General features: G+C 37.7%; 2 protein-coding genes across 3 annotated transcripts; one reads left to right on the forward strand and one right to left on the reverse strand.

Annotated features, from left to right (window-relative positions):
- Window positions 1–7,240: 7,240 nt before the first annotated feature.
- On the forward strand, window positions 7,241–8,815 carry LOC9634348 (xyloglucan 6-xylosyltransferase 1). The gene is made up of 2 exons (XM_002966366.2): window positions 7,241–8,179; window positions 8,229–8,815. Exons 1-2 carry the CDS (start codon window positions 7,595–7,597, stop codon window positions 8,766–8,768), a joined length of 1,125 nt encoding a protein of 374 aa, XP_002966412.1. The 5' UTR covers window positions 7,241–7,594; the 3' UTR covers window positions 8,769–8,815.
- A 235-nt stretch (window positions 8,816–9,050) lies between these two features.
- On the reverse strand, window positions 9,051–10,668 carry LOC9652621 (serine/threonine-protein phosphatase PP1). 2 transcript variants are annotated; one of them, XM_002966723.2, is made up of 4 exons: window positions 10,454–10,668; window positions 9,637–10,196; window positions 9,349–9,570; window positions 9,051–9,283 (listed from the first exon to the last, which is right to left on the reverse strand). In XM_002966723.2, the coding sequence occupies exons 1-4, from the start codon at window positions 10,629–10,631 to the stop codon at window positions 9,272–9,274; spliced, it is 972 nt and encodes a 323-aa protein (XP_002966769.1). In that variant the 5' UTR covers window positions 10,632–10,668; the 3' UTR covers window positions 9,051–9,271. The 2 variants fall into 2 exon arrangements, with proteins under 2 accessions (XP_002966769.1, XP_024527101.1); XM_024671333.1 differs by having other exon boundaries at window positions 9,051–9,286.
- Between the last annotated feature and the right edge of the window lie 13,009 nt (window positions 10,669–23,677).

A 23,677-nucleotide genomic window follows, 5' to 3' on the forward strand; every position in this document is an offset into this window, starting at 1 on the left:
TAATGATTTCAAATTCATTGAATTATATTTTTATGATCAATAAAAAACATTAGAAATATAAAAAGTGGTGATGATAACCCTATACATAAGAAATTTAAATTTCTAAAAATAAATATTAAAATATAAATATTTATTTTTTATATATTAAACTTAGATTTGGATGCACATTCATTAAAAATAATTACTTTGATTTGGTACTCTAATTTTGGATGCCAAATAAATTCATGACATTTGGGTTAAAATAATTTTGTTTTAATAACTTTTTTTATTTATGTTGACAATTGCAATAACTGGCTCTGATCTTTCGCAAATTTAATTAAATGTCAAAGAAGTACCATTTGTATTATTTATTTGCAAGCCTAACTTTCATAATAATTCTATAGTGGTTAAAGTTTATCATACTTTATTTTATTATGTATAAATAGTTTATTTAAAATTTTATATTAATCAACTTATACTGTGAGTGCTTGGAATATGAAAAGGGATTACAGAAAATGTGCATATCAATTAGCCCAAAAACCCTAGCTTATATACAGGAGCAAGTGGTCCAGATTGAAACCAATCTGATGGTTACTAAAACCCCACTATGCTAATATTAATATACAGCATCATAGCTGTATATTTGACCCTCACATCATCCCCTACTCTCGGAATAATGGAAGACCATCAGGGTTTTCTTGTAGATGGGCCAGGATCTGGAGGAATGTTAGGAGGAGGCATCGGCGGATCTGTAGGTGGTATTAACTGCTCCTAATCCTTTTATATGAAGCGTTTCAACCACTACACATGCACAATCTCTGGAAGATTGGCCTGCTGGACGTTATGTCAAACCTCATAAACTTATGGTCGAATTTGCCACAACACCCAATACGGTCCTTTCCATTGTGCAAGGAGCCCCTTAGATAAACCACGTACCGTAAGATGGGGAAAACGGACTAACACTAAATCATCCACTTTGTACTCCGCAGGTGGACGATGATGGGAGTTGTACCGCCGTTGTTGTCCCACTTGTACACGGCCTAAGTGTTCGGCAGACTCTGCTCGGACAAGTGGAAGGATGCTTGTCAAATACTGATCCCACGATCTAGCATCGGCAGCTCGTGGCGATCGCGAAGGTAAACCCAGCTCCGTTAGTAATATTGGATCATGACTATATAGGAGTTTATATGATGAAGCACCAACAGAACTCTGCACCCCTATGACATATGCATACCGAAGAGATGGCAAATAACCATCCCAATCTAAATGCTGAAAGTTCACATACTTCGCAATCATCCCCTTGAATGTCCAAACAAGCCGTTCCACCAAACCCTCTGATTGTGGATGATAAACACTCGTGAAAGTGTGGCGTATCCCCAACCGAGAAATCAAAACATGAAATGCCTCAACCATAAATGCGGGACCATTATCCGAAAGAATCTGCTCTGGATAAGAATGCTGGAACACCACACGATTGAGGAGGAAGTATCCAACAGCAGTTGCAGAGGCGCTAGCAAGAGCACCAACTTCCACCCAATGAGTCCAGTAGTCAGAAGCAACAATAACATACTCATTGCCAACAGTCGACCGTGGAAAAGGTCCCATAAGATCAAACGCCACCAACTCAAACGGACGGGAAATTGAAATTGACTCTAACCGTCCTTCCGCAGCCCGAGGGAGAGTATTATGAGCTTGGCACCAAACACAATTATGCACATACCGGATAATATCACGTCGCATCTCCGGCCAATAGAAAGACCTGCACAGCTTCTCAGTTACACGATGATGTCCCATATGCCCACCTAGAATAGGAGAATCATGGTAGGCATGGAGAAACTACGGAATAAAGATAGAAGGCACTACCAGTCCTAAATGATCATCAGGATCCATCCCCACAAAATAAAGAAGGTCGTCTTCAAGGCGATATTGAGAATGTAAATGCCGGAAAGGCAAGTCATCAGCAAGTGATGCAGGATTCTTAAACCCATCTCGAAGCCTTTGAATCCACGGCTCAATCTATTGAGCCTCATGAACCTCATCAAGAGAAGGTAGATCTTGCTCTGCGCCTTGTGAACACTGAACATCAAGTATAGCAACCACTGATGGTATAGAATCCTCGTCTAGAAAATCCACAAAGGCTGGAACAACAGGCTCGTCAGAAACATGAGAAGAGAATGGAGAAGGAAGAGGAGCTCGAGAAAGGGCATCAGCATCAGCCATAAAGCTCCCTAAGCGATGAACAACATCAAAATTATATATCTGAAGCTTTAAAGCCTATCGAGCAGTACGACCAACTAGGTTCTTCCGCTTCAATAATGAAGTAACAGCAGCATGATCACCTTCAAGTAATGTCTGAAAACCGTGTAGATATGCATGAAGTTTGTCAAAACCCCAGACTGTTGCTAAACACTCCTTCTCTGTCATGGAGTAGTTCATTTTTACTGGTTGTAATGTACGGTTTATATACACAATGGGATGGCACTAACCAGGCACACTCAAGCTCTCTTGCATTAACACACCTCCAAGACCAATGTCAGAAGCATCCACGTGCAAAATAAAAGGTCGAGTGTAGTCAGGATATGCCAAAACTGAAGGAGTCATCAATAGCTCTTTGAGATCCACGAATGCCTGCTCACAATCCGGAGACCAGATGAAAGATGACGTTGATGACCTCAGCAACGCTCGCAATGGTGTAGTGCGATTAGAAATATGATCCACAAAACGACCAAGATATTGCACCTTGCCCAAGAAGCACTGCATATCATTCACGCACTTTAGAGTAGGGAACTTTAGAACAACCACAAGTTTGTCAGGATCAACTTGCAAACCCTTACGAGAAATACGGTACCCAAGATAAGTTGTGTCCTTGGGCCCAAACACGCACTTCTACCGCTTCAGCTTTAAACCAACATCACGTAGCCGATCCAACACTTTACAAACATCATGAATGTGCTCCTCCCACGTCCCTTCCGAGTGGATCAAAACATCATCAATAAAGTCAACAGTCACCTTTGGCATATCGCAAAAAACCTCGTCCACCATCCGCTGGAAAGTTGCTAGAGCATTGTTCAAACCAAACGGCATCACCAAGAACTCGTACAAACCAAATGGTGTACGAAAAGCAGTCATAGGAATATCTTCTTCGGCCATCGGTACTTGCTAGTACCCAAAAGCAAGATCGAGCTTGGTGAACCAACGACTTTGTTCTAGACGATCCAAGAGATCAGCAATATGAGGAAGAGAGTACACATCTGGGATCGTCACTTCGTTTAATGGACGATAGTCGATGCAGAAATGAATATTCCCATTAGGCTTCGTCATAAGATAAGGTTCACATCCATGACTTCCGAATAACACCCTTCTCCAACATCTCCTTAACATTTGCACATAAAATCTTGATTTCCTTGGGTGACCGACGACGAACGGGAACTTTGATTGGACGAGCATCCCTAGTTGGAATTGGATGACGTGTGGCAATCTTGGCCCCAAACGATGAAAGATGCTCACAATCCGGAGACCAGATGAAAGATGACGTTGATGACCTCAGCAACACTCGCAATGGTGCAGTGTGATTAGAAATATGATCCACAAAACAACCAAGATATTGCACCTTGCCCAAGAAGCATTGCATATCATTCACGCACTTCAGAGTAGAGAACTTTGGAACAGCCATAAGTTTGTCAAGATCAACTTGCAAACCCTCACGAGAAATACGGTACCCAAGATAAGTTGTATCCTTGGACCCAAATACACACTTCGACCACTTCAGCTTTAAACCAACGTTGTGTAGCCGATCCAACACTTTACAAACATCATGAACGTGCTCCTCCTATATCCCCTCCGAGTGGATCAAGATATCATCAATGAAGTCAGTAGTCACCTCCAGCATATCGCAAAGAACCTCGTCCATCATCCACTGGAAAGTTGCTAGAGCATTGTTCAAACCAAATGGCATCACCAAGAACTCGTACAAACCAAATGGTGTATGAAAAGCAGTCTTAGGAATATCTTCTTCGGCCATCGGTACTTGCCAGTACCCAAAAGCAAGATCCAGCTCGGTTGTAGCGCACCTTATCTCTCTCCCCTTAAGCCAACTGGAAAAGGGGCAATTGCTTGATGAGAGAGCCCTTAGTGGCTATTTTATCCCCATTTATCCCCCAAGGTTCCAAGGATCCACGGTGACAGTATATCCAAATCTCATCCCATGATCGCATGCGCTACACTCACCCCCCCTTCAGAGATGTCAATGTCCTCATTGACTATTGACTAACAACCCCTACTGAGCCAAGGGGAACCAGCACCTCCATTTCCACACTCAATCTACCAATCCTTCCATTGTGTAGACCAGCTATTCCATGTGAGGCAACTAGTCATCCACCCGTACCGCAGTCCCACGGTGGATACCTTCGTCCGTGGATACTCCACACAAGAGGAAGGACGTATGCATGGATGCCCAATACGTACGATTTCAAATTTAGGGGTAGGAATATACCTTGCTCAAGGGTATATTATATTTTTAAGTAGCCACTAATCAATGGGAATTGAACCCGTGCCATTTCCTCTGATACCAACTGTAGCGCACCTTATCTCTCTCCCCTTAAACCAACTGGAAAAGGGGCAATTGCTTGATGAGAGAGCCCTTAGTGGCTATTTTATCCCCATTTATCCCCCAAGGTTCCAAGGATCCACGGTGACAGTATATCCAAATCTCATCCCATGATCGCATGCGCTACATCGGTGAACCAACGACTTCGCCCTAGACGATCCAAGAGATTAGCAATGTGAGGAAGAGGGTACATATCTGGAATCGTCACTTCGTTTAACGGACGATAGTCGATGCAAAAATAAATACTCCCATCAGGCTTCGTCACAAGATGAGGTTCACATGCCCAAGGACTCCGCGACTTCCGAATAACACCCTTCTCCAACATCTCATTTACGTTTGCATGCAAAATCTTGATCTCCTTGGGTGACCGATGACGAACAGGAACCTTGATTAGACGAGCATCCCCGGTTGGAATCGGATGACATGTGGCAATCTTGGCCCTAGATGATAGGTCAAATTCAAAGAGATTAGAATATTCCTTCATGAGCCGGTCAACCGCTACAACACAAAGATTGTTGGAGGGATCGGAAAAGAGAAGATCAAAACAAAATGGAAACATAAGAGGAAATAGTGGAGAAACAAAAGTAATGGAAGTAGAGGTAGAAGTAGAGGGATTGAAGTAAGAGGAATGAATGAAACATAAGGAAGTATGAGACAAAGGGGAGAAGCCTCAAAATCACACTTGGCATGATTGCGTTGCAACCAATCTATACCAAGAATGAGGTCAAAAGCTTGACTCGGCACCACCTGCAATGACTGCAACTCAAGCTCGAGATCCCCCATACACACAACCAAGTTTGCCTTATCCCATGCACATGCATGTGTACGGCTGTTGCCATAAAGAATGAAAACTGGTTCCACCGCACGATGCAAGTATAGACGGCAACATGTGGCAACAGGTCGAGCAATAGAAGATAAACTCGAACCTGTATCAATCAACACGGAGAGAATAATAGGAGACCTCTTGTTATAAAAACGAGCTTGCAAAGTAAACACTGGATGAATTAGTGCCGAGTGAACCCCTTGATGATACTCCTGAAAGAAAGATGGAGGGGTCATTGACTTATTCGCACAAGGTCCCTCCGTTACTTGCGCGACTTCTCATTTCCTGGATGCATCTCGATGTCAGCAACACCAATGGGACGTTGCTGATGCCAAGGTCTCCACCCAAGAAATGGAGGTTGCTAATCTGGAAAACGCCGACAACGCCGATAAGTATGATCAACTTCCTCACATGCCAACAGCAAACATCACGGCCACGACCACGTCCTCGCCCTTATCCTTGGACTCGAGCAGCAGCAGCATCAACCTCCATTGGAATAGGACCATCACCTATAGGAAGAGGAACTGAAGGACGTGCAACGAGAAGTGGAAGAGGCGACGCCTCATAATGTTGTGCCAAGCGAAGAGCATCGTCAAGGGTGGCAAGAGCAAGTGCATGCACAAGTTCGACAAGATCTTGACGAAGTGCTGGTCACAACATTCCTAGCTTGATCCGCTCTGACATATTTGGCTCCGCACGAAGCAAAAGACTTCGGAAACAAACGCCAAATTGCATCACCGACTCAGATGGCCCTTGGTGAAGACGATGCAATTGTTGGAAAGCATCATCACAGTCATCGGCATGTCCGAAGGTGCGTTTGAAGACATCCGGAAGAACACTCCAATCCCCGCGAGTGGCTGCTCCTAAACCATTGTACCACTGCAACGCCGTCTCTTGGAGACACGTGGGAAACTCACGCAAACGTCTAGCATCATCCCAAGAATGATATGTGGCAATCACCGTGAGTGATCGAACCAATGGTACACATCATCCCCAAGATTCCCGCAAAAGAACTCCAGCCGAACACGAGGATTTGCACCAAGAGCAGGAGGAGTTGTACCATGTGCTGTGAACGCCACCATCAACTGAGTTTGGTTGTTCAATTGCAAACGCATAGTATCAAGCAATTGTACCAACTATTACTCCAGAGTCAAAGGAGGAGATTGCTGATCTGCCATGGAAACGAATAAAAAAGAAAGAGCAAAAGAAGAGAAATGACAAAAAGCTAGAAGGAAATGGTAGATCTAGACAATGCAAAAAGCTAAATCTAAACCAAAATCCTGAAAGAAAAGAACAAAAGAAAGGAAATGGAAAAAGCTAGATCTAGACAATGTAAAAGCTAGATTTAAACCAAAATCCCAAATCCAAGCACTCCTCAGGGATAATCAAAGATGCCCTTCACCTCCACCAATGTGAGTGTTTGGAATATGAAAAGGGAATATAGAAAATATGCATATCAATTAGCCCAAAAACCCTCCGGATTGAAACCAATCTGACAACTACCAAAACCCCACTACGTTAATATTAGTATATGGCATTGTAGCTATACACTTGGCCCTCACAATACTAAAATAATAAACAATTAAACATTTCTAAGAGCTTAAATTTTTTATAAACTATTGATAAAAAATCATACAAAAAACAACTGACTTTCTAACTTAAAATTTTTAAAGAAAAAGTAAAACAATTTGTCTTGAACTTTGGTAATAAGTATAACCAATTACTGAAAATAGTAAACATATTGATATAAGTTAATATTTATAAATTAAATAAAAGGTACAAAATCTACAACATAAAAAATTAATCAAGTTTTAAAAAAGAAATGCTTATTAAAAATGAAGCATCTTTTTTATTTAATGTTGGTCAAAAAATATAAGAGGAAAAGGCTCTGGTGGAAGGAAGACAGGATCTCTCCATGCTTTAAAAGAGACAACTAAGGAAGCTATGACCGCGTCCTACATTGGATGGATGGAAAAAGATACCTCGACCGATCGATTCGCGGCAGCAGCAGTGGCGGCAGGAACAGAGCGCTCGCCCGCGGTGGCGCATTTTCGCGCCGATTTTGGACAGAAGGATAAGAATTTCTTCCCGGAAGGGCCGAATGCATGATACCACGCAAATTCTATGCCCGGGGAAAGAAATACTAAGAAACGAGCATAGCTTCTTCGAGGCCTCACTTCACTCAAATGGCGAATTCACCACCGGCGCTGCTCGCTGGATTGCTCCTCGTCGCAGCCTGTTTCCTCATCGTCGTGCTCCTCCTCACAACCTTGCAGGACACCACGATCGATCACCCGTCTCGATCTCTATCAAAATCGTCCAAGCATGACGCAGCAGCAGCAGACCGTCCAGCTCCCCTGATCATAGCCTCGGCACACTCCGACCTCTACTCGAGGATGCGGATGCTCAAGTCCCTCAAGCAAGCACCACCCGAGCCGCTCAAGTTCCTCCTGGTCACCGCCGATCAGCCGACTTCGTGCAAGACCAGGCAAGGCTCGCACCTCCTCATGATGTCGCTCAAGAACAAGGTAGACTACTGCAACTTACACCAGTGCAAGGTGTGGTACAGCCTCGAGTCGTGGCAGCCGGGCTTCACTGGAACCTGGGCTCGCTATCCGCTGCTCCAGAGGCTCATGCTCGTCAACTCCCACGTCGAGTGGTTCATGTGGATGGACTCGGACGCGCTCTTCACCGATATGTCGTTCGTGATCCCGCTGGAAACTTACGAGAGCTGGAACAAGGACATGATCATTCCTGGATACTGGGAAAAGGTACGCAGATTCAAACGCGAGCGAGAGCAGTGATCATCTGATCTTACAGGTTTATGGTGACGATCCGGACTGGCTGGGCCTCAATGCCGGGATCTTCCTCATCAGAAACACCGAGTGGTCTCGCAACTTCCTGGACAAGTGGATGAGCTTCCGGCCGGATTCACCGCAGCGCAGCCACCATCTCACGGAGATCTTGAACAGGGAGTTCAGGACGCGTCCGAGGAACTGGCCCGCGGACGATCAGAGCGCGCTGGCGTATCTCCTAAGACGAAACAAGACGGAGCACGAGAGGAGGACGTACTTGGAGGCCGGGTACGCTCTCCACGGCTTCTGGGAGGTGATCGTCGACGGCTTCGAGGAGATGGCGGCCAGAGGCAACGTGGGCGATCGCCAAAAGTGGCCATTCGTCACGCACTTCTGCGGCTGCAAGCTCTGCACCGGGGAGTACGCGACATCGCAGTCGGCGCGGTGCGTGGAGAGCTTCAGGCGAGCGTATAACTTTGGCGATAACCAGGTGCTAGCTCTCGCTGGAATGGCGCATCCGGATTTGTCCAGCCTCGAGGTGGTGGAGTCGTCTGCTTTGTTGTAGTGTGTGATCAAATGAAGATGTTTTAGCAAACCAGCTACCTCAGGATCCTGCATGACACCCTCAATCCTCCAAGAGATAAAAAAAAAGCAGACTCACAGGTGGCCTCGCAATATCCAAGCACAGCCATCTCAAGCTCTTGAACCGCGCGAGCACACCTGCTAAGACAAAATCGAGCTGAGCACGAATCTAGAACGTACTTGTTACGCTCTTCACGGCTTCAAGCATCCCGATTTGTCCAGCCTCGAGGTGCTGAGCCTTTTGCTCATATAAGTAAAACTCTTCTCGAGAAAACTGCAGATAAAAAGAAAAAAACAAACATACAAATCAAGCACTGTTCTGTCATTCATTGGATTCCCACCAGCAGCACCACCAGCAGTGACCACCAGTGCCGCTACGCAAAGCTGCTGTACAGTAACTTCCCTCTCGCTTAACTGATCACGACCAAGTAATAACGCGACGTCTTTTATTGAGGATGGCGCAATCCCCGTTTCCTAATCTCAAACTCACACTCTTGCCTGCTGATAACATTGAGAAAACTTTGATGAGAATTGACAAGCGAGCTTAGAATGACAACACGCACCTTTAATCCGCGAGGTGGAGTTCCTGGTCTAGTTAGATTGGGATGGCCAGTTGACATCTTAGGCTTCTTCTCCGCTGGCTTAAGTATCTGAAACGAGCACATTAGTGTGTCGTCAACGCTCATCATAGCGCCTGAATTGTCGAACTCCCCACAATAGTTGGGTGCCGAAAATATCGTCACAAGTTGTCTGTTGGCGAAAAACTCGTATCCGTCTTCCACCACCTGTTATTGTTATTGCAGACATGGGGCTCAAAGCAACAATAAAGAAAGAACTCACGAGCATCATACCTGATGAGCTCGACAAATGAGATCGAGGTCCTGTTTTTGAAGAAACTCCGCAACCGCGTTGCTACCAAATGTAAATGAGACACCTCGATCATTCTGACCCCAGCCATCAACACCTTTGTCGGGGTCGGACCATAGAAGATCACACAAGAGACCGGAATCTGGTACGTCGGTGGGCCTGGGGATTCTCTTGATCTGATCCAAGGTCTTCATGTGGGGAGAGAGGCCACCGTGCATGCACAGGATTTTCTCGTCGATGAGAGCAGCCACCGGGAGGCAATTGAAGCAATCTGTAAAAATCTTCCATAGCTTAATGTTGAACCTGCGCTTGCATTCGTCATAAAAGCCATATATACGATTGATGGAGGCGCATTCGTGATTACCCCTGAGCAGGAAGAAGTTCTCCGGGTATTTGATCTTATAGGCCAGAAGCAGGCATATCGTCTCTAAGCTCTGCTTCCCACGATCAACATAGTCACCCAGGAACAAGTAGTTGGCCTCGGGAGGAAAGCCACCATACTCAAACAGTCTCAAGAGATCCGAGTACTGGCCGTGGATGTCACCTAGCACACGAAGAAAAATCTTCTCGTGAGAAACAAAAGAAATTTCAGACAAAGAGCAAGTGGCTATGCCATAGAACAAAGACACTAAACACGGGCAAAAGGAAACGATCGAATGAAAGTCCACCTCTCTGCTAGACGAGAAAAAAGAGAGATTTTCAGATCAAACAAACAAAGACAATAAACACGCAAAAGAAAACAAAACCTCAAAGTCCACTTCTCTGCTAGACTTGAGCGCAATGCTCATTCGCGGAGCTTACCACAGATTTTGATGGGCGCCTCGAGCTCCAGAAGATTGGGCTGCGACATGAAGATGTCCTTGGAGACTACACAAAGCTGCCGCACCTCCGATTCCAAGAGCTGGACCTGCTTCCCCGGGCGGCCACTGCGCACCTCGAGCAGCCGCCCGATCAAATCGTCGAGCACTGCCGGATCCATCGCTCGAAAATTAGGGCTCCACCATCACGTTGCCCTACAAAAACCCCAAACGGAAATAAATAAAATAAGCGGTACATTTTGTCAGGAAAAAGTATATTCCGTTAGATATTTTTGAAGATAGCTTAGGCTCGTGTCATTTATACTAGTCACTATAATCATTGCTAATTGATTAGAATAATGGGATGCAAACGCTTTACTTTTGACCATATAGTTTATTTTCCAAAGCCCAAGTTTGGTAAAGGGAAAAGATTTCATAAAAATACATGTAAATATATTGCTATGGAATAGTCTTGGAATATTTCCATGATTCATGTCAGGGCAATTTGGCCACACTGTCCAGTCCAAAGGCATGCTCTCCCTCTATCCTCTCAAGATCATTGACACAGGCAACAGGACCATCTTGAGATTTGTTCTGGAGGAGCAAAAGGTGGCAGGTCCTGGCTTTGTAGCGGCCTTCAAATGCATCAAGAGTTTCCTGTGCTTCTACTTGATCAAGAGCAAGATTTGGAGGAGAATGCCAGCTCCATCACCGGCTTGCTGGGACGAGCTCGTAGCGGCCAACGCCACACTGGTTTTGCTAAAGAGGAACTTGAAAGGCGCTGGCTTGGAGTTTGCTGTTCATGTCTGGAGCTCCAAGCTTGTAGGTTTCTCAAGGACAAGGCCTCCATCACGGGCTTCTGGGTGAGTGATGCAGTCAACGACCTTCCAAGTTTCAACATTGTCTGTGTCAAGCATGAGAACACCTATGTCTCTACTTCCCAGAGTGGATCCTGAAGAAAGTCATAATACCTGAGCTTGGTGGATGCTTTGCTCTTGCAGAAGCACACAGCTGGCCAGGGAAGTACTTCTGGCACCTGGAAGACAACTGCTTTGAGCTGCAAGGGCTGCTGACTGGTTAGTGCTCGTCAAGTTGGAGTGTAGTTTTTGGTTCCAGGCCAGAGGATATCTCTCAAGAATAGGGACTGGATAGAGGCTATGTATATGGGTGCTGGTGACTTTGGAGACCTCAAGGTTGTCCGAGATGGAGATAGCAGCCAAAAGTGTGCTAAACTTGCATTGGAATAAGTGGAGTGGCATTGCCAGGAAGACAATGGAAGTGATTCTTCACAGAGTGTATGCTCAGTACAAGAGTGTGTTGGCCATGAAGAATCTCCAGGCAGGAAATAGATTATAGTGGAGGTTGTGGGATCATTGTCATGGTTAATCACTATTGTGGTTATTAATTGGTTGTGAAAGTGTTGAATGGCTAATTAGTTCATAATTTTTTTTTATAAAAAAAAATTTAATAAAATTAAACTACTAAAATTAAAAAAACCAAAGCATTAGAAATCAACTACTATTTATTTTCTTCCATATCTTCGACAACTTCCTTAACATTTCTGGCATTTTCCAACAATTTGTAAGTGATTAATTTTTTCATCCTACTTTAATCACCTAACCACACCCTTGACTACTTAGAGGAGTTTCATTTACAATCTCTATGAGTTTTATTTCCAACTTAGGGACTTATTAGTCCTATAAATGGCTTTTATACCACTTTGCATTTGCACTTAGTTCAAGTGTTCCACATATCTAATCCCTTTATAAACACCCAAAGGTACCACTTATATATTAATGTTATGTTAAGGCCATATCCAGTCCAAGACCATCTATATTACAGATCAGTCTCCTAAAGATTGGGCTATATCTCAAACTCTATTTCAGACTTGGTCTTGACATTTTCATATGTCATGGCACTTGTTATATGTTAATCTTTCTTGTGTCTCTTTTTAAAGGTTTATTCATTGATTGCTTCATATTTGTATTTCAAGCATTTCATTGGGAGTTCCACTCTCACTCTTGACTTTTCGAGTCAGATCTTATGCTCATTGGATTCCCACTTCAACTACTACTATATAGCACACTTTTGGCTCTACTTTGGAGTTTAGGGATTTGTGTCTCACAACTCCACCACTTATAAATGAAGTTTGATATCTTCATTAAACAATATTATTTTATAAACTAACCTCATCATGGATTACCATCTTTATCCTTGGCATTAAGCCATTATTTGTTAAGGGTTCAACATTGAAGGCTTGCCTTGCCCATCGTTTAAGGAGCTTAGTTTCTCTAATTTAAAAATTTATTAGACAATTTATGATGGTTTTCTCCCTTTTTTTGTTTAGTTCTTGCTAAATCTATTAAAGACACCTTCTTTATCTTAACTTTACTACTCATTCTAGAGTAATTTTAGCTTCTATCAATATAATTATCACACTTTTGAATTTTAATATTGACTTCTAAAGTCAAATTTTTAGGTGTTTCCGACACCTTGTATTGCATATGTTGTGCAAATTCCACTTCCCTATCCCAAAATGTTCTTTACTTGAGGGCACCATCATCCTCTTTTTTATTTTGTGCCACTTTAGGCACTAAGTTTCACTTATTTATAATTTGTGCTAAAACTATCTATAGCTCTATTATTTGGCTACCTTGTTGCTTAATCTTTTGGAGCTTTTCCCTTTATCAAATTGGAGCATTTGAGAGTTGTATCCTTGGGAAACATATTTCTTTTTATATAATTTGTTAGTATCTATTACATAGTGGTTCGTTGCTTAACTTATCATTTAGATTCCTTCTAATAACTTTCAAAGCCCATTCTTGACTATTAATTTTTTTCTCCTATCTTTTAATTGTTGCATTAAGCAACATAGAATCACTAACTTTATCCTTGAGGTATCCCTTTGGTTCCATAGCAAAAATTATGCTTTGCTAAGTTTAAAGTGTGTTCACCTCTAATAAATCTTTCTAGCATTTTTTACTATGGGTTTTATTTATAGTCTAATCTTGTAATCTTCCCATTGATCCTTCTTTAGAGGCTACTTTCTTGGACTTATAATACCATTATATTGTTACAGCTCATGTCACTTAGGTGTCCTTTTAATTTGGTCACCTTGACTAAGTCACACTATTACTAATAGTTCAAATTAACATTTTGAACTAAGAATGTTATTCTTTAACCCAATAAAGAGCTTGTCCTTATTTAGCTGTAGGACAACTTAGTGATCTCACATTAACAGGTTTATCAATAGAAGTCTAGTAAACCTTTAAATTGTTGACTATGACCTTGGGGGTATCCCCCACACTTGGTAATATGCCCAAATTAGCCTTTTTGGTCAAGGGTCTATAGCAACTGAGATTAGGTGTCCCTATTTTATTCATTATGTCCTCAGTGCAACTTGCACCAGTTCAAGTTATATATACTAAACTTTCAGACTAAGCACTTTAATGGTGCATCTTGACTCTAGGGCGTCCCCCTTTTAACAGTGTGCTCAAGCTAATGTCTTTACCAAGAGTCCATGACCATTGAAAAATTAATGTTCTCATCTCAAACCATTATTATGCCCTAGTGAGTTGGGACTCAAACCTAAGCACTAAAGGATTGAGACTTAAACCTAATTTCCATATATGCATTTATAGATGGCATCACCCAAAATATTTAATGCTAGTGCACCAATTTATATTTAACATGTGCTACAGATCACAACTTAAGAACTTAGTTCTTCTGAACTTCCAAGTTCTCTCATTTGACAAGTTAGTTGATAAGTTTGTGATAATGTATAGACTCCTCCATACTTCGTTACATGACCACCATTTTGAAGTCAACACCTTTAATTAGAGTCTTTGTTCCTTCGGCTTGCCAATTTCACTTAACAAGTCACCCAACTAGCATAATATAGTTCTATGCGTAGGCATAAAAGTCTTCAAATATTAACTTTCATTCAAAGTTATCTTTTTGACCATTCAAGAATTATTTTACCAACCTTGATACCCTTGCCTCATGACAAGCTTCAAGACCATGCTTTTACTGCACTATTTTAATTTCACATATTTTTATAAACCATTTACATTTGTCCTTTTAAGTATTAATTTACCTAGAATTGTCTTTAGGAATATTGAAGGGATTTTGTTCCTTAGCTTGTTAAACCTTCTCCTTTCATAAATTTTCTAATGGGCATATGGTTTAATATAGGCAATTGTATATTTCAGACCTCTATGGCACCATAATTGCTAATACCAACACCTTTGAACACCCATTTGATTCTCTCTAAAATGCATAACCACCCTTGGCTATGCCTTTCAATTTCTATATTTGATTCTATCATTTTGCTATTTGCTTTTGGTATTATACATTCTATTCGATTAATTTCCTTTAGACTAGGAGGGTAGCTTTGCACTTTTTACCATGCCTTAGCAAGTATTGTTAAGGATGAACCCATTTAATAGCTTGTGATTTTTCAATTTGGATATGCTTATTTTGTAATCCTATACACTAGAATTAACCTTGCTACTTATGGGCTTCTCTATGCCCATTGCTTGCCATGCCAAAATGTTTTTAGTTTTATTTATTTAGGATAGATAAACTTATCTTATCTGTAGTTTTTGTTAACCTTAGATATTTGATAACATCTATCTATTATTCTCTAAAGAATTAGTTCTGTGGGCTTTATTTAATGCTTCTATAATACTAAACACCACTTCCTAGGTGTTTTAGAGTGTTTAGGTATCTCAATGATGGGTTTCTTTATGATATTAACTTATATTGCAATATAAGTAATTTATCCCTTAAGAGATATATCTAACTTTCTTCTTATCCCAACAAGAAGTCTCAAGAAGTTAACTTCCACCATTTCAACTAATTACTCTAAACCTTTACTTAGTTATTTCATAGTTATTAAGTCTTACAACTCATTGCTAGTGATTCCACACCTCTATTGATATTTGGTTGAAGCACTGAGGTTGCATGCCTTCTAACTTAGGCTATACAAATCCCATTTTCATTGGGATTCATTTAGCAAGGGATTCTCATGAACTAACCAACTTGACATCATTGCTTGAAATATTTGGATGTCTTCATACTATTAGCTTTATGAGCCTACCCTCACAACACTTCCCACTTATGTCTAGGTTTTGCCAAGACCATAATAATCTTTTTTTATGTTAACTATTAATTAGTATTGCATTATAGTATTTATATATAACTCCTTGCCAAAGTTGCTTCTTTCCATGAACACTTTACCACAATTTTAGTATAGCACCTTCTGCCATTAATGAGATACCCATTATTCTCATACTTGGACATTATGAATCTCTTAGTCTTTCATTAGATACAACACACTTTTATCCAAACATATTTCCACTAATCCTTTAGAACCATTGTTTAACTCCACTAAGTCATTCAACTTTTGGATTTTACTAATCCAACGACCTATTAGGTCTTAACATTATTGATTACTTTTGAAGTGCCACCACACTTGAATATAACATTTTGTATTCATGTCCTATTCATAAAGACCATCTTTGCAAGTGCTTTTCCAACATTTAATCATTCTTTATTCCATGTAGGTTATTTTTTCCCTTTAGAACTATCCTTCTATATAATAAAAACACCAACTCATCCTTTAAGCACAACCCCAACTCCTTGGGTTATTCTAACATTTATTAAAAATAACCTTAATTACCATTTTAAGGATTTATATCCTCATCTATATTTGACCTTCTATGGTTATTAACCCTAGTCTCAAATTTATGAGCATCATCCTCAACCACATGAGGATAATTTTTTGACTCCTTTATTGTTTAGGAGCCTTTATCCTTATTGTGATCCCAACTATAATTGTTTACCATAATTACATTAGCCAATTTATTAATTTAAACGTCTATATGGATCACATCCTTAATATTTTTAAGAAAACCTTCAACTGTTCCCAAGATGCTAAAGTCATTCCCTTCTTGGCCTCTTTTTATCAACTATATTATCTAATAATTCTCACATAAACTAAAGTGGAGTCGACATACTACTTCTTTAGTATAGCCTCGCTCCTAGGACCTTCAAATGTTAATGTCAAATGGTGATATATTTGATCAGGGATAATCACTTTGGGCTTTTATCCCATGACTTGTATTAATATTTGGACTCAGTCTCAAACTTTGTTTCAAACTCCATCTCAAACTCAATCTTGAATCCATCTCAAACTCCATTTTAGATTCAGTCTTGACACTTCCACGTGTCATAGCACTTACCATGTGTTAATACTTCTTATGTCCTTTTTTAGAGATTCATTCATCAATCGCTTTGTACTCGTTCTTCAAGCACTTCATTAGGAGTTCCACTCCTACTCTTAACTTTCTATATTAGAGCCTTTAGCCCAAATGTGTTACATTTGTTGAACTCTTGTTTTGACTATTGCCATGTGGCACACTTTTGGCTCCACTTTTGGGCTTAGAGATTTGTGTCTCACACAATTTTTACATCTTTATTTGGAAGATTTTGCTTGGCTTGCATCTCTAAATCCTTTTTACCTAAAAATTCAAGCCTAGTTTACATCTTAACAATGTGTCAAAATTGATTTTTAAAAATTTCATTCCTTCACTTTCAACATTATCCATCACTTTTGTGTTGCTATGCACATAAACTAATTTCTTCAAGTTTTCTAGAAGCAAGCGAAACTAAGACACACTTAATTGCATCAATTTTATTTACATTAAGTTTGCTATTTTGAACTACAAGCTCCAATCTTACTATTGCACCTTTGCAATTGGCATGATATAACAACTTCAAAATAAAAGTTATCATAACTAATAAAGTAGAAGCATTCTTCCAAAATTTATCGTTAAGAATTGTTGTGTAAATATCCTTGGCATCCTTTGTATTATACCACTTTGATAATTCAAATTCCACACTCACTATGAATCGTTGAATGCACAACAATACATCTTCATGCTAGAATTGGTTGACCATAAAAAAGATATAAGCAAATTAAGTCTTTAGAGGTTTTATGAGTTTTTTAGAGCAAATTTTTTAATATGAAGCAAGTAACATTTAGTTATAAATTTCACAATCTTTTCATAGTCATTTATAATCTTATAAACCTCCCAATATCCTCCAATAGCAAATCCAAAACATACCATATACATCTATTGTGTAAGATAAAGGGGAATTCTTCTATCATATATTCCCTTATCAATATATAATTTGAAGCATTATTAATTACAGCTTGAACAATATTTTCAACATGAACATCCAAAATAATTGGTCTAAACTATTCCTAAAGCCAAAGATTAGTCTTCTCTTCTTCTTTGATGTTAACACCTTGCTAAAATATCGAGCTATGGATGGAGATAACTATGAAGTTTATAAATGATTTGCTCTTTATATCATATTATCCATAGTCATTACTATATATCCAAATTAAACCCATCCATTATGAAAGGAAATTAACTTCTTTTTGATTCGAGTATAATGATGAGTGAGTTGAGGAGTATGAAACTTTTTGTAATCATGAACCCTTGATATAACACTAGGTTCGGCACTACAAGTGGTCGGGATCATGAAGTGAAAATACAAGTTTTTGATAACATTCAATGGTATGGTATTCAAAAAAAAAAACTTTGACATCACATCATCTAAATTTATGTATATTATGTTATTACGTATTTCCCCAATATTGCTATTTTGCATTTACTTTTGATAAAAAGATGATCCCTTATAACCTACAGAAACACTCATAGATTGAGATTGAATAACACTTTATATACCAACTCCAAAAGCAAATGTTTCATTAAAAAGTAAATTTTGTAGATTTATTATAGAATGTAAATCGAAAGGGGGATTTGTGATTTATTCCACAAATATTTGACAAGTTTGTTCTTGAATATAGAGAGGAATGTTTGAAGCATTACATGCTTCATTATCATGTTTAGAAACTTTAGCAAGATTTGCTTTAATTTATTTTAGCAGACCATGATACATTTTTCTACAATAATTACACCTCCAACACCTAATTTATTTGCCAAAAGCATAAGTAAAGAGTTTGATAACATATGACCATACCCAATTAAGTGCCATGCTCTAACTATGCCAGAATCAATCACTATACACTAGACTTCAATCACTAGAATTGTTGCTTGCATTTTGGGGCATAAATTAAGGTTTTTTGAGTAAAAAAAAAAAACAAAAGTAAAGCATTTCACCAAATGGCCCTCTTTAATTGTGTTATAGCCTTTCTCAATTGACATCCTGGCAAAATGCAGTTGATACTATCACTATCACTATCTACTCAAAAAGGAAATGTTAGACCTCCACCCTTTGAGTTTAATTGTTAGAAATGATTGCTCTATAAATGTTTTCACATAACCATTATAGGAATGGAGGCTTATAAAGAATCCATAGTTAAAAAAAATGCAATAAAAAATTAAAGAAAATGAGCAAGGATGCAAAGAATTCATACTCTAATTTTAAGGCTCTAATAACATTACAAGCCAACTACCATGACTGTACTACCCTTTGTTATATGTTTGATATTTTTACAAGAATATAGAAATGGAGAACACCCAAGTCCTAAAAAAACATAGAAGGGTAAGGTTTAACAATGATGTGGCATCTAAACAATAGCAATCAAGTTATATTATGCAAGAAAAAGGTATAGAATATGTGCCCATTTCACACAAAGGAATCCTACATTAAATAAGCTCTAGTTTTATTAGTATAAAGAGCAATTGCCAAACTTTGTTGGCCAACAAATTAACATTATTAGGTGGGAGATATTTCTCTTTTACTGTATAAAATATTTGAAAGGTTGGATATATAGCACAGCCTTGGGGTGTAGGAGAAAGTGTGGACAACACTAGGGAGGAAACTCTTTTTTATTGAAACTCCTTAACCATGAGCTTTCTAAGGGATATGAGAGAGGAGGCTAGCCCTACCTCTAGGGATGGAGGCCCAAGAACTTGCATTGTTGGAGCATGGGGATAAATTATATAACATTTAAAAATTCTAAGGTTTGGGTCTATTTACTAAGAATTTGTTATTATAAATTTTACAGGGACCTAGTCTAGGTTATATGAACTAGACACCAAGACTTATTAGTAGTACCCATCTTTCCAAATGGGTTTACTACTCACAATTTATAATATATCCCAAAGAAAAAAAATTTCAAGTCTATAGTAAAGGTCAATAATTCTCTCCATAGGTTTCTTGTGTCAAATTCCTTTAATGATTTAGCAACATCTTTGTATACTCTACACAATAGATATTGCTGGGTCTAAAATTTTGAAGAGAGATAAAAAGAGTAAAGTGTGAGGTTTTTTGAACTTTTCTTTGTAGACATGGAGAACTTGTTCTAGTTTTTTTTTTTGAGTCTAAAATTAACTTATTTGGTTGTGAATTTCATGTATAGAAGTCTTTTTCTCTTTATCTTGTATATCAAAGCCAAATTAAGTGGCATTTCCATATAGTTGGAGATATTTTCTTTTAGTTTTCCTTGTATAAGAGTTGAGAGTATTCCCTTGGTTATTGATAAAGCAAATTTAAGGGCAAATTCAGCATCTATAATAAATTTTTTTGTTAAATTTCAATAATAGTTCTTTCCACTCATTCCATAATTAGGCATTTATAAAGAGTTGAGTTTTACATAGGTTTGACAATTTCATAAAAGTGTTGTTCTTAGAACTTATTCTATACCTTACACTCATAAAAAGTTTTTTGACCTTATCATGAATTTGCATTCAAAGATTTTTTTAACTCGACTTGTTCTAGAGAGAGTTCCTTAACAACTCTATCTAAATATATTTATATTCACATAAACCTTTATATTGCCAATTTATCTATGAAGAAAACATAGATTATATAAATCTAAAGTAAGTTAACATTTGTGTGTTATCTAAGAAAAGATTAAATTTTTTATAACATCTATTGAATATTAAGTTTTTTATTTTCTAGGGTTTTGTTTCATTTTTTTAGCATTTTTTAAACTGTAGTTTTAAGAGAGAAAATCATTTAACTATCTATAGTGAGTATGAGAAAAATTCTTTTCATTTATAAGGAAGCTCATTTACACTTATGAGGAAGCTCTTAATAATAAGTGTAAATTGTGCATGTTGTTATTGTAATGTCTTCCAAAGACAAACTTAATTATAATATTATAAAGAAAGAAGACCATCTTTAGTATTGAGCCATTCACCAAGTTCAAAACACTAATTAAGAGTAGGCATTAAACTCTAGAAAATAAGCAAATGCTACTATAACAATCTTGTTATTGCTCAAGTTTTGATACTACAAAGGAGCAATAGAAAACCTTGAATTTAAATTAATAAAGCAAATATACTCTATTCTAAAAATAGTTATAATAAGACTAGCTTAAAAAAATTTAACATAAGCACCTAGGTAAATATCAATACTTTCTTAAAGAAATAGTAGAGAAGCAGTAGACAAGATGGGGAAATGGATGATAATTACAAGTGAAATAGATAAAAAAGAATTAAGTACGTATACCATTGTGACTTCATGATAAATAGAAAGTAATTTAAATTTTGATTCGAAAGATAACTTTGCAACTTTGTGTATATGATAGATTCTTTCCAACTGACAATCAAGCACGAAAACTTGATGTGCTTGGGTTTCCACTATCAAAATACATAAATGGATTTGGTAGCAATGATAGGGTTTCAAAAAAGATTACAACATACATAAAAATAGTCAAACATTCAAAAGAATTAATAAGAGAAAGAAGTTTTCACTAAGTAAGTGTGGATATTATACTCCTTGTTTTTGGTTTTTTCTTTTTAATAAAAAGTTAATCATATGCAGGATTGACTGTATTCACAATATAGATTTTAAATAGCAAAAAATACAATAAAAACCACCTATCAAACAAAACAGAAGTATAAAATGTATTTGATAGAAACACAAAAAGAATCCATCCATATGTTTTCTTGATATTGCATTATGAATATAACATTCCATTTAAAAAAAACAGCTAAATGTATATCTTCTTGGCATTACATTATGGATATGGTATTCCATTTGAAGGAAACCACTCAAAAACTTCTTAATAGTGTGATTGATTAACATTTAAAGTGAGAGTGGTAGACTAAAATCTAACTTGCCTTGAAGGCATTATGCTACAAATTTGTCTAGAATAAAAAATAATTAAATACAATCTATTTGACAATGCTAAAAACATGTTTGACATGTGTATGAAGAAGGAATTGTTTGTATATTAAACTTTATAGAATAAAAGTAATATTAATTTATAAAAACATTAATATTTGAAAAGACCAATTGAACATAAAAAGATTAAAATCATCATGATCTACATGTATGCATGCTAAATATATCACCAAGGCCAAAAAATACTAAATTATATTCTCTAGCATTCACATTTATGTTATCTATTGTGTTAATTCATGAGGTTGATAATATCCAAAAATCATTTTAAAAAAAATACAGTAACTTAATAATTCACAAAAGTTTTGCAAACCATACCATGGATTAGCCTGAAACTACTTTAATTGTTTACATTTATCTACACTTACAAACACATAAAAGTTTATATTCTTAAGTTTGAAATATAATTTAAGGCAATTGCTCTTTGTTCCTCACTAGCTTTAAAAAGTGACAAATCATAAGCCTCTTGTATATTTATTCATATATAAAGAGTTGAATATTAAGCAAGTTTGCTAAATGGTCAAATTTATGGAATTTGGGGAGTTTCCTATCAAGCATTATCTAAGGAAATCAAATGTGGTGGCAGATACTTTATCTTATTTTTGTCATATGATACCATTTGAATAAAGTGGTTAGTGAGTTTGGGTAGTTAATTAAGCATGCTTAGGCTTACAATGCTAAGGCAATCTCTTTGCAAGCTCAAATAGAAGCACATTTATGGATATGAATCTCTACTACAATGGCTGTATATTTGTCACAAGTGCATTTGTTGATTAATTAAGTTTTATTCTACTATTATAATCATCTAGAGGGGGGAAGAACATATATAACCTAATTAAGAACAATTTTTATTAGAAGAATATGAAAGTTAATATCCTTGAGTATTGCAAGTCATACAATGTGTCATATGACTTTTGTAACCTATCATTTATTTATCATGAATACAAAAGTAAAAGGAACAAATGTAGGTTATAATAAATTTTGGTAAAGTATGTGCAATTGTTGGTTCTTTAGAAGACTTAGTTGTGGTTTATTTAGAAAAGTTTGCTGAAGGAAATTATCAGTGATTAAGACTCAAAGTTCATTAATGGAGTTTAGAAAAGTTTTGTAAAGGCTATATAAGTGATTTTGAAGCTTTTGAGTGGAAATCATCCTTAGATAAATAGACTAAATGTATGAATTAGTTAGTGAAGGATATGTTTCCATTGATGCAATTTGCCTACAATAATAGCTAATATAGTGGTATAGTGGAACAAAACTAAAAGAAGGCATCTCAAAATAAAATTGAAGTTGGGATTCCATTTAAGCAAGTTCAAAACAAAATTTGTAGATAGCTTAGGATAGGGTAGAGAAGTTTATTAATGAGCACTACCAATTCCAGAAATATGTTTTGTCTTTATGCAAGTGATTTTTATGTCCAAATGAGTGATGAAACACCTTAGTGCATTTGCGAAATGGGAAAAGTGATAGACTTTCTCACAAATATGTTATGTGAAGTGTATTAGTGATTCAATATTTGATTTGATTGAGAAAGCCACAGAATTTGAACTGTATACTGTGAAACTTCATTGACATACCAATCTTTAGCTTTAAACCAAAAAGGTATTGTTGCTGTTGAGTAATTTGTTAGAGCTACAAATGAAGTGTTATATTGGATTACTCTAATACTTGATATAACTTTGCAGAGTATCAAAATTTGACTACAGTTAAAAGCAGAAAAGAAGCTATTGATATTTAGATAATAAAATTATTTAAAAAATACTAAAATAAAAGCTAAATATGTGTTAAACATTTTGAAGTCTTCAAACCCTAGTTTTATATAGACTCTAAGAACTAATTTAAAAACCTAATCTATGTCTCATCCATGTGTAAAGAAAATCTTGAGTTTAAATCTCATTAGCAGAGTTTTGGGGTTTGAGGCCTCAATAATTACAAAGAAATATTAAATACAATTACAAATTCAAGGAACCAAGAGAAAGTCTAAGTTAAGTATTCCAAAGTCCCACTTCATTTTCCAAATTAAAGCCTTGTATTCTCTGGTGGTAGAGTTGGTAGAGTG

Source organism: Selaginella moellendorffii, unplaced genomic scaffold (assembly GCF_000143415.4).
Source record: "Selaginella moellendorffii unplaced genomic scaffold, v1.0 SELMOscaffold_7, whole genome shotgun sequence".
NCBI classification, from domain to species: Eukaryota; Viridiplantae; Streptophyta; class Lycopodiopsida; order Selaginellales; family Selaginellaceae; genus Selaginella; species Selaginella moellendorffii.